This window comes from Scyliorhinus torazame, chromosome 25 (genome assembly GCF_047496885.1).
Source record: "Scyliorhinus torazame isolate Kashiwa2021f chromosome 25, sScyTor2.1, whole genome shotgun sequence".
Lineage (NCBI taxonomy): Eukaryota > Metazoa > Chordata > Chondrichthyes > Carcharhiniformes > Scyliorhinidae > Scyliorhinus > Scyliorhinus torazame.
This window is the reverse complement of record NC_092731.1, coordinates 2,576,369-2,588,672: the sequence shown is the minus strand read 5'-3', so window position 1 is coordinate 2,588,672 and position 12,304 is coordinate 2,576,369. Positions and strand designations below refer to the sequence as shown.

The following is a 12,304-nucleotide window of genomic DNA, read 5'->3' as shown; positions in this document are numbered from 1 at the left end:
ACAGAAGTGTTTGACTTTTTGAACGTATGAACAGCGTTATAAGTCCAGTCTAATGGGTGACCGCCTCAAGAATGGGCTGGTCCTCAAGCCGGTTCAGCTGTGGAGATTTGGGGTCACACTGGTTCACCTTGGACTGTTGGAGGTGATGCTGTTGCCGAAGTCTCTACTTTACCATTTGTTGTACTTCATGCAGTGCTTGGTTTTTTTCATTCTTGCAAATATAACATTCAACATCTTTGTTCGTGGTGCCCTGGCTGTGGTTTGGTTCTGGTGGCGATGGAAGGGGCATGATCCGTGGCATCTCCACGAAGTCATCCTTGGGAACCAGTGGAGGATCCGGCGTGTGCGTACGGTGCAGTTGCGAGCGTGGAAGGCGGCACAAAGCCCGCTGATTGCGCCTACGCACCAATCCATCCGCCCTGCATGCCAGGAACAAGGTGGAGTCTGTTTTCTTTTTATGTTTGTGGTGGACGGCATCTTGTAGCCGATGGGTCGTTGCCATCGAAGTAGCACCATCACTAATATCATGCAAGGCGATGACTGTGCCAGATGTGGAAGTTGGCCAAGACCGTGTACGCTGGTTCCGGCCACCTGCTGTGCCGGAAGGGCGACTCCGCAGAGAAACGTCGAAGCATGTCGCCTTGGAGAGAGAATTGTTGCTCGCATCAACGTCTGGCGATGGCGCGAGTTGGTGTGTCCGTCTTGGACCGCCGGTGCTGGTTGCCACTGCCGACCCAGTGGGACTGCCACGCGATCCATTCCCTGTCGCCGTGGCATCTGCCGTCACCCTGAGCGTGCCATCACCGAGGCCGCGACACCGCCCGTCCGGAGCAAGGTCTGGCGTGCGCAGATCAGAGTCGGCGCTTGGCTGCTCCCCATCTGGAGTCCGGTCTGCCTTCCGTCGATGCCCCCCGTCCGGAGTCCCAACAGGTTCACTGGAGGCAGCCGAGATTCCCTGAAGCTGCACTTCTGGAGTCGGAACATGCAGGAATGCACCAACCAGTGGAGAGGCTCGAGCCATCGAGGGTGGAAGCGGTGCGCCGCCACCGCAGTCGTCAGTGGTCCCACCGTGATCGTTGAGTGCCTCGGTACGCACTAGGCGAGGTCTGTCACCTTGCACCTTTTGCATGGGAAGTGGGATGCTGTCGTCACTCGTCTCACATCCCGTGGATAGATCGTCATTAGCAGCTTGCTGTTCACTAGGGTTGGGTAAATTGTCAGAGTTTTCATCTGGTGGTGCACACCATGTCGGTGGACTGTCATTGTCTTGCCATTGTCCTTCATTTGGGCTTTTCTTCTTTGGAACTTTAAATCTTCCCCCAGACATTGCAGAACCTTGTTTATTACCCCCAAATTCTCCCATATGTATGGTCTCGAATATAGGATCCACTGTTTCTATCGACATTGTACCATTTTCCAAAGAACATTCCGTTTCACTTTTCTTCTCAGGTACCTCATATGTAACTTTGTTTAATGTACATGCCTTCATGGTGTCTGGGTCTGATTTTGCTGGGACTGGCATGGTCACAGTCTCTCTTTTACTGTTCTCAATTGCCCACATTATACTCCCCATACATAACTGCTTAATCACTGGGGTTAGTGTGGTACAATGGATAATCGGGTCGACCTTATCTGCATCTTCACCATTAGTGGAAAGCACACTTGGTTCACTTGAAACTGCTGTGGGTTTTAAATTCGTTATCTGGCTACTCGATGTCAGTGTCCTCAGGATTCTTGCTCCAATGTTCTGCTCAATAATCAGTGGAGTGTGTATAGGTTCAATGCAATTAATGTTCCCCTCCAGGTTTGAAGAGTCATTACTGACGAACTGCTGGTCTCCGAAGTTGGGATTTTGCGGCATTGTGTTGAAGGGAGACATTTGTCCCTGCTGTAGATATGATTCAGGTTGTGTTATTTCCATTACCTGAGGATCAATGTCTTGTCCATTTTTTCGATCCGTACTAAAACACTGGCAATTCTCAGTCTGCTCCTTGCAAGTTAAACATTCAATTAATTTCATTAGCAAATCCTCAGCATCCTTCTGTGGCCGTGCTGCATTATTAATCTCTGTTCGGCTACAATGATCCTGAAGGTCAGCGCATAAACCTTTTTTCTTCGGGCTTGGACGAGGCGATTCCTTTGGCTTGTCTTCAGTTGGGCTTGAACAGTCTTCAGCGCTGTGCCCTTTATTGTAGCATGAGAGACCGTCATGGTCATGCTGCTGTGTAGTGGAGCATGGTAGGCTGTTATAGCCTTCTTGCTGTTCACGGGAGCGTGGCAGACTTGCATCGTCTGCCGCTGGTTGGTCAGGAGAGGTTGCTAGACCCTCATGGTCTTGTTCCTGCAAGGACTGCGCTCTGGAGTCTTGCGTTCCTTCCATCGTGGAGTCCGTCCACGAGCTCTCTGTGGAGGCTTGTGACACTGGAGTCACTTCTTGTTCGTGCAAGGACTGCGCTCTGGAGTCTTGCGTTGCTTCTATCGTGGAGGCTGTCCACGAGCTCTCTGTGGAGACTTGTGACACTGGAGTCACTTCTTGTTCGTGCAAGGACTGCGCTCTGGAGTCTTGCGTTGCTTCTATCGTGGAGGCTGTCCACGAGCTTGCTGTGGAAGCTTGTGACACTGGAGTCACTTCTGGTTCATGCGAAGACTGCACTCTGGAGTCTTGCATGTCTTCTTTCATAGAGTCGGGAACATTGAGCGGGACGTGGACCACGCTCTGTGTGGCAGCAGGGCGCTCTCCGTGTGCTTGCACCGCTCCCTGTCTGTTAATGTCAGGCTGCAGCATCATCCGGTACTGATAAGTTGGAACGTCATATCTGCTGGGTTGAAGATCCTCAAATCCGAAAAATGAATCCGCATCTGCGTCGGATTCAATGTGGGGGCCGCCAATGTGCAACACGAAAGGTTCGTCCGAGTCATAGTCGTATAGGACCACGGAGCTATCATTGGGCTCGCGAGGTCCGGAAACACTGTAAAAATCGTCATCGAAGTATTCAAGGTCGGAATCATCGGCTTGTGCGTATGTAACTGCTTGTCGGAGGGTTCTTCGGAGGTTAAATTCATCTCCTGGGTCAATTTGCGGCACTGTGCTGTCATTCCAGGTGAAGGAAGGTTGTTTTACAGCTTTAACAGATTTTTGTTTTTTTGATTTGGGACGTTTCCCTTTTAAATTGGTGCGGTCTGGGGCCTCTGACATCCTGACGCTCGGTATGTAGCACGTAGGAAGCGACTGCGCATGCTCAGATCGCTGTTCCTTTACCGATGGCCGTTTTCTTGACTGCGCATGCGCAGCATCTCGCGCATGCGCAAACGAAACTTCCGGTTCTGCGCACTTCTCGCGCAACTGTGCTAGCGTGATACCTTTAGCAAGATGGCCGCCGACCTCGACCCAGCCCTCTCTCAGGCCCGGGATTTCGGGCTCCGGGATCCCAGCCACGAGGTGAGTACTGCAGCTTTTCTTACCTTTAAGTCCCCATTGGATTGCGTATTCTTCACAGTACTTGGAGAATTTGCCCAGGACTGCCTGGTAATCGTACCTTTGCTGCCTCCTGAAGAACCTGAACGTTCTGAATATTTCTCTTGCCCTTGCACCGGCGACGACGAGGAGAAATTCAATTTTTTCCTTATCATCCCGGTCCTTGAGTTCAGCTGCCGCCAGGAACAATTCGAACATTTGCCGGAATCGCCACCAGTTTTCGTGGAGGTCGCCGTCGCACTGGAGCGCCTGCGGAACCGGGAGCTCGTACATCATGCCTGGGCACTGCTGGTTGTCTGTGTACACTGAGGTATGCCGGCAGGTATCGATCCACTCCTGTACCATGTGGTGTTGGGTGCTCTGGTGCACAGATGAGCCAACACAGTTGTATGTGGTACAACTCTATTTTATTATAACTCTTATAATACAGTTCGTTCTGGATACTCTGCACGTGCTGTCTCCCTGAGTGTGTTTGGCAATAGCTGTGTCCTGGTTCTCCTCTGCAGCTCTTACTGACCACCAGGGGTCGTGTCTGTGCTTTTATATCTTTCTGTCATTGGTTGTGGTGTTGTGTGTCCTGATTTGTCTGTTGGTGTGTCTATCATGATGTGTGTGTTTGAATATCATGACAGGCTGAGGGTTTGGGAGTGGGCGGAGGGTTTGGGAGTGGGCGGAGGGTTTGGGAGTGGGCGGAGGGTTTGGGAGTGGGCGGAGGGTTTGGGAGTGGGCGGAGGGTTTGGGAGTGGGCGGAGGGTTTGGGAGTGGGCGGAGGGTTTGGGAGTGGGCGGAGGGTTTGGGAGTGGGCGGAGGGTTTGGGAGTGGGCGGAGGGTTTGGGAGTGGGCGGAGGGTTTGGGAGTGGGAGGAGGGTTTGGGAATGGGCGGGGGGTTTGGGAGTGGGCGGGGGGTTTGGGAGTGGGCGGGGGGTTTGGGAGTGGGCTGAGGGTTTGGGAGTGGGCTGAGGGTTTGGGAGTGGGCGGGGGGTTTGGGAGTGGGCGGAGGGTTTGGGAGTGGGCGGGGGGTTTGGGAGTGGGCGGGGGGTTTGGGAGTGGGCGGAGTGTTTGGGAGTGAATGGTGGGTTTGGGAGTGGGCGGAGGGTTTGGGAGTGGGCGGAGGGTTTGGGAGTGGGCGGAGGGTTTGGGAGTGAATGGTGGGTCTGGGAGTGGGCGGAGGGTTTGGGAGTGGGCGGAGGGTTTGGGAGTGGGCGGAGGGTTTGGGAGTGGGCGGAGGGTTTGGGAGGGGAGGGTGGGAGTTAATTTTGGGCGGGGATGCCCGGGATTGTGTTGGGAAGGTGATGGGATAAAGGTAAAATAAGGAAATTTAATGCTCTGATTTTTCGCTCCATTCCTGGGGAAGCTCCCAGATTGACAGAGACAACACGTGCAGTGAGCACATCTCGAACTTCAACCGCACTGCCCAGGACTCCTCGCCCAGGTAAGTGTCTAATGCAGGGCTCCTCGCCCAGATAAGTGTCTAATGCAGGACTCCTAAACCAGGGGATTTATTCAGACCAGGAAATTAAACATTTGAAACATATATAAAACCTCTTATTTTGCACTCCGCCCTGAATTCTAGTTTTTGTGTCAGATCCCTCCCACCACCCGCTTTGTGGGCTTTATGTCCCTTCGGGCTTTTACACGCTGGAGTTTAGAAGGATGAGAGGGGAGCTGTTTGAGGTGTATAAAATACTAAAAGGGATTGAGAAAGTAAACATAGACCAAGTATATTCCCTCTTGTGGGGAACTCTAGAACGAGAGGTCACAAATCTAGGTTGAGAGGCGGTAGAACATAGAACATTACAGCACAGTACAGGCCCTTCGGCCCTCGATGTTGTGCCGACCTGTGAAACCACTCTAAAGCCCATCTACACTATTCCCTTATCGTCCATATGTCCATCCAATGACCATTTGAATGCCCTTAGTGTTGGCGAGTCCACTACTGTTGCAGGCAGGGCATTCCACACCCTTACTACTCTCTGAGTAAAGGACCTACCTCTGACATCTGTCTTATTTCTATCTCCCCTCCCCTCATGCTGGACATCACCATCCGAGGAAAAAGGCTCTCACTGTCCACCCTATCCAATCAAAGAACAAAGAACAAAGAAATGTACAGCACAGGAACAGGCCCTTCGGCCCTCCAAGCCCGTGCCGACCATACTGCCCGACTAAATTACAATCTTCTACACTTCCTGGGTTCGTATCCCTCTATTCCCATCCTATTCATGTATTTGTCAAGATGCCCCTTAAATGTCACTATCGTCCCTGCTTCCACCACGTCCTCCGGTAGCGAGTTCCAGGCACCCACTACCCTCTGCGTAAAAAACTTGCCTCGTACATCTACTCTAAACCTTGCCCCTCTCACCTTAAACCTATGCCCCCTAGTAATTGACCCCTCTACCCCGGGGAAAAGCCTCTGACTATCCACTCTGTCTATGCCCCTCATAATTTTGTAGACCTCTATCAGGTCGCCCCTCAACCTCCTTCGTTCCAGTGAGAACAAACCGGGTTTATTCAACCGCTCCTCATAGCTAATGCCCTCCATACCAGGCAACATTCTGGTAAATCTCCTCTGCACCCTTTCCAATGCTTCCACATCCTTCCTATAATGCGGCGACCAGAATTGCACGCAATACTCCAAATGTGGCCGCACCAGAGTTTTGTACAGCTGCAACATGACCTCATGGCTCCGAAACTCAATCCCTCTACCAATAAAAGCTAACACACCGTACGCCTTCTTAACAACCCTCTCAACCTGGGTGGCAACTTTCAGGGATCTATGTACATGGACACCGAGATCTCTCTGCTCATCCACACTGCCAAGAATCTTACCATTAGCCCAGTACTCTGTCTTCCTGTTATTCCTTCCAAAATGAATCACCTCACACTTTTCTGCATTAAACTCCATTTGCCACCTCTCAGCCCAGCACTGCAGCTTATCTATGTCCCTCTGTAACTTGTAACATCCCTCCGCACTGTCCACAACTCCACCGACTTTAGTGTCATCTGCTAATTTACTCACCCATCCTTCTACGCCCTCCTCCAGGTCATTTATAAAAATGACAAACAGCAGTGGCCCCAAAACAGATCCTTGTGGTAAACCACTAGTAACTGGACTCCAGTCTGAGCATTTCCCATCAACCACCACCTTTTATCTTCTTCCAGCTAGCCAATTTCTGATCCGAACTGCTAAATCACCCTGAATCCCATGCTTCCGTATTTTCTGCGGTAGCCTACCTTGGGGAACCTTATCAAACGCTTTACTGAAATCCATATACACCACATCAACTGCTTTACCCTCATCCACCTGTTTGGTCACCTTCTCAAAGAACTCAATAAGGTTTGTGAGGCACGACCTACCCTTCACAAAACCGTGTTGACTATCTCTCATCAAATTATTCCTTTCCAGATGATTATGCACCCTATCTCTTATAAACCTTTCCAAGATTTTGCCCACAACAGAAGTAAGGCTCACTGGTCTATAGTTACCGGGGTTGTCTCTACTCCCCTTCTTGAACAAGGGGACAACATTTGCTATCCTCCAGTCTTCTGGCACTATTCCTGTAGACAAAGATGACTTAAAGATCAAAGCCAAAGGCTCAGCAATCTCCTCCCTAGCTTCCCAGAGAATCCTAGGATAAATCCCATCCGGCCCACGGGACTTATCTATTTTCACACTTTCCAGAATTGCGAACATCTCCTCCTTATGAACCTCAAACCCTTCTAGTCTAGTAGCCTGAATCTCAGTATTCTCCTCGACAACATTGTATTTTTCCTGTGTGAATACTGACGAAAAATATTCATTAAGCACCTGTCCTATCTCCTCGGACTCCAAGCATAACTTCCCACTACTGTCCTTGACTGGCCCTACTCTTACCCTAGTCATTCTTTTATTCCTGACATATCTAGAGAAAGCTTCAGGGTTATCCTTGATCCTACCTGCCAAAGACTTCTCATGTCCCCTCCGGGCTCTTCTTAGCTCTCTCTTTAGGTCCTTCCTAGCTAACTTGTAACTCTCGAGCGCCCAAACTGAACCTTCATGTCTCATCTTCCCATAAGCCTCCTTCTTCCTCTTGACAAGTGTTTTGACTGCCATGACTAAACCATGGTTCCCTTGCTCGACCACTTCCTCCCTGCCTGACAGGTACATACTTATCAAGGACACGCAGTAGCTGTTCCTTGAACAAGCTCCACATTTCGATTGTGCCCATCCCCTGCAGTTTTCCTCTCCATCCGATGCATCCTAAGTCTTGCCTCATCGCATCATAATTGCCTTTCCCCCAGATATAACTCTTGCCCTGCGGTATATACCTATCCCTTTCCATCACTAAAGTAAACTTAATCGAATTGTGGTCACTGTCACCAAAGTGCTCACCTACCTCCAAATCTAACACCTGTCCTGGTTCATTACCCAGTACCAAATCCAATATGGCCTCACCTCTCATTGGCCTATCTACATACTGTGTCAGGAAACCCTCCTGCACACATTGGGCAAAAACAGACCCATCTAAAGTACCGAACTATAGCGTTTCCAGTCAATATTTGGAAAGTTAACGTCCCCCATAACAACTACCCTGTTGCTTTCACTCCTATCCAGAATCATCTTGGCAATCCTTTCCTCTACATCTCTGGAACTTTTCGGAGGCCTGTAGAAATCCCCTAACACGGTGACCTCTCCTTTCCTGTTTCTAACCTCAGCCCATACTACCTCAGTAGACGAGTCCTCATCAAACGTCCTTTCTGCCACCGTAATACTGTCCTTGACTAACAATGCCACCCCTCCCCCTCTTTTACCACCTTTCCTGAGCTTACTGAAATATCTAAACCCCAGCACCTGCAACAACCATTCCTGTCCCTGCTCTATCCATGTCTCGGTAGATTTGGACATAGACATAGAACATAGATAGACATAGAACATACAGTGCAGAAGGAGGCCATTCGGCCCATTAAGTCTGCACCCACCCACTTAAGCCCTCACATCCACCCTATCCCCGTAACCCAATAACCCCTCCTAACCTTTTGGACACTAAGGGGCAATTTAGCATGGCCAATCCACCTAACCTGCACATCTTTGGATTGTGGGAGGAAACCGGAGCACCCGGAGGAAACCCACGCAGACACGGGGAGAACGTGCAGACTCCGCACAGACAGTGACCCAGCGGGGAATCGAACCTGGGACCCTGGAGCTGTGAAGCTACAGTGCTATCCACTTGTGCTACCGTGCTGCCCACAGTAGAACTGAGATGAGGAGGAAGTACTCGCAGAGAGTGGTGAATCTGTGGAACTCGCTGCTCCATAGTGCAGTGGAGTCTGAATCATTGAATGGTTTCAAGAGGGAGATAGATATATTTCTGATTTTAAAACAGGTTAAAGGGACATGGGCAACAGGTGGGAGGTGGATTTGAGATTAGGACGAGATCAGCCAGGATCTGATTGGATGGCGGAGCAGGCTCGAAGGGCTGAATGGCCTATTTCTGTTCCTATGGGGTGTTGAAGGGAATGGTTTTCAGCCCCCACCCTCAGCATTTCAAATGCCTTGTCCATCACAGTCTTGTCTGATCTGAGTTTCTGTGCTGTCATATTTCAATTATTTTTCTTTGTTAAGTTGGTTTTGAGACGCCTGACACTTTGTAAATCAGTCCAAGAGCTGAAACTTAGCGATTCAATTGGAACAATTGTTTGACTCCAAGCGGAGGGTAGCAGGAAGTGTAGGAGACACTGGGGGTGGTGCCCAGCACAGTAACAGTCCTGCGTTCTCTCTGTGAATGCCCATGGTATGGGTGTAGTTTGACCCCTCGCTTCCTCTAACACTCATTGGTCAGTATCCACAGACAACAGCTTCTCAAAAACCATGCAGATAATTCTTCAAATAATATCAGTAAAATAATCATTTCTTAATTTGTTTTGAAAGAACGGAATGTTCTCCACTATCCCAGCCTCGCTGCCGTGGGGAAGGTGGTGTGTATGCATTTGTGCACTATCTCTCTTCCACTCATTCTATCCAATCTCCTATCCTTCTTTCTATCTCTCTCTCTTTCCCTATTTCTCTCTCTGTGATGCCCTCCCATTCACTCTCCTCTTTTGAAGTGCGAGCCCTCTATTTTACAGAATAATACTGGATAAAAGCAAATTACTGCAGATGCTGGAATCTGAAACCAAAGAGAAACTGCTGGAAAATCTCAGCAGGTCTGGCAGCATCTGTAGGGAGAGAAAAGAGCTAACGTTTCGAGTCCAGATGACCCTTTGTCAAAGCTAACAGACAGAGAAAGTTGGAGATACTGTGGAGTGAGAATGAAAGATGAGCCATAGCCACAGAAACCCAGGGAAACCGGGTGCTGATGGCCACAGAAACCAAGGGAACAGAGTGTTAATGGCCACAGAAACCAAGGGAACAGAGTGTTAATGGCAGTCCCCAGAGAGAACAAAAGGCCAAACAGCAGAGACACTAACATCAGAGGGTAAACTGTGACAGATGTAGATGTGCGTGTGTGTGTGTGTGGGGGGGGGGGGGGTGGAGAAGGGGCAAGCAAAGGGGAGAAAGGGTAAGGAAAGGAAAGGTGGATAAGATGGGGTGCGGGTTAAATATATATTAAGAAAGACAAGAAAGAAGGAAATGGTACAAGACAGTAAAAATGAAATGAAAACAAATGGGTGGAGGTGGGGTCGAGCTGATCATCTGAAGTTGTTGAATTCGATGTTGAGGCCGGAAGGCTGTAGCGTGCCTAACCGGAAGATGAGATGCTGTTCCTCCAGTTTGCGTTGAGCTTCACTGGAACATTGCAGCAGGCCAAGAACAGACATGTGAGAGCAGCACAGTGGAGCAGTGGGTTAGCACTGCTGCCTCACGGCGCCGAGGTCCCAGGTTCAATCCCGGCTCTGGGTCACTGTCGTGTGGAGTTTGCACATTCTCCCCGTGTCTACGTGGGTTTTGCCCCCACAAACCAAAAATGTGAAATCTGAGAACGAGGGAGACTCTATCCACATCTACAACTCCCTGGTGTTCGCGGAAGGTGAGGACAAGACGAAGTACAAGGCGGTCCTTCTCAAACTCGAGCAATACTTCAGCGTCGAGGTGAAAGAGAGTTTCGAGAGGTACCTCTTCCAGCCGCGCCTGCAGGGTAAGGATGAGCCCTTTCAATCTTTCCTAACACACCTCCGTATCCTCGCGCAGTCCTGCGGTTACGAGGCCACCTCCGATTCCATGATTCGGGACCAGATAGTTTTTGGGGTCACCTTGGGCACCCTACGCCAGCAGCTCCTCAAGATTAAAAGCCTCACCCTAGCCACCGCCATCGAAGCCTGCGTCCTCCATGAAAACGGGACAAGCCGCTACTCCCAATTCCAGGCGGCCGAATCGGCAAGGCCGGGGTCCTATGAGGCCCAGCGGGTCCAGGCGATCGAGTTCCTCCCGGCCCGCGGTACCGGACGAGGGCGGCCATTTCGCGCGCTTTCCGCGGCCTCCTGTGCTTGTACGCGCCAAAAGAGATGTCGACGCAGAGGGGCGTGATGCGCAGGCGCGCTCAACGCAGGACCGAACTGCGCATGCGCGATGGCGCAACGAACGCCATGACGTCACGACGTGCGGCAACTGTGGATCCGCACATTTAAAGCGGCAATGTCCAGCGAAGAACCGACAATGCCTCCGCTGTGGCAGGATGGGCCACTACGCTGCCTGCTGTCGAGCAGCTCAACCTGCCAACGCTCCCCAATTCCGCCAGCCTCGCAGGGATGTGCGGACCATTCAGCCTCCATACTCCAAGTCATACCCGGGCGATATACAGACCGGTGATACAGACGATTGGGAACCCTTCCGCGTTGCGGTCATTGACAGGAACCGGATGTCTCCAAGTCGGACCCACCAGCCGATGCCAGTGAACAGCGTTAATCCGGGTGATGAATGGTGTGCCACCCTAACGGTCAACCGATCACCGATAACATTCCTTTTAGACACTGGTGCCTCCGCCAACCGAGTAGCACGGTCAGCCTTCTACGCCTTGAAGGTCAGACCACCAATTCGGCCATCCCGTTGTAAGATGGTCGACTACAATGGAAACGTTATCCCGGCCATGGGATCCTGCCAGCTCCAGGTGACACACAATACATACACGGCCACACTGTCCTTCGAGATAGTCGGATCCTCGAAGGACTCCCTGCTAGGCGCACAGGCGTGCAAGATTCTCCACCTCATTCAGCGGGTACACGCTCTGTCTCCAGAAGGCACGTCCGATTTCCCGGATGCAGAATTTAGGGCACAGCTCCACTCGCTCCTCGCCCACAACCAGGAGGCATTCGAGGGCATGGGCAGACTGCCCTACACTTACAGAATACGGCTCAAACCGGACGCCACCCCGGTCATTCACGCACCTCGCAGGGTCCCAGCACCACTCAAAGACCGCCTCAAGCAGCAGCTGCAGGGTCTCCAGGACCAAGGGGTGCTTTCCCGGGTCACGGAGCCCACGCCATGGGTCAGCTCCATGGTGTGTGTTAAGAAGCCCTCTGGCGAACTCTGGATCTGCATCTACCCGAAAGACCTGAACAATAACATAATGAGGGAACACTATCCCATACCCAAACGGGAAGAGATCACGAGTGAAATGGCCCGGGCTAAAATCTTCACCAAGCTTGATGCCTCGAAGGGTTTTTGGCAGATCCAGCTGGATCAGTCCAGCAGGAAGCTGTGCACCTTCAACACTCCTTTCGGCAGGTTCTGCTATAACAGAATGCCGTTTGGCATCATCTCGGCATCCGAGGTATTTCACAGAATCATGGAACAGATGATGGAGGGCATCGAATGGGTGCGTGTCTATGTTGACGACGTCATCATCTGGTCCACCA

The 12,304-nt window shown here is 51.1% G+C and overlaps 1 protein-coding gene across 3 annotated transcripts in view; it reads left to right on the top strand.

The window, feature by feature from the left end:
* Window positions 1-12,304, top strand: part of ltbp4 (latent transforming growth factor beta binding protein 4) — a 504,953-nt gene that overhangs the window by 378,449 nt on the left and 114,200 nt on the right. For all 3 annotated transcript variants that reach the window (XM_072489893.1, XM_072489894.1, XM_072489895.1), the window contains one exon: window positions 4,830-4,907. In XM_072489893.1, coding sequence (XP_072345994.1) covers window positions 4,830-4,907 — 78 coding nt within the window. The remainder of the gene's footprint in view (window positions 1-4,829; window positions 4,908-12,304) is intronic.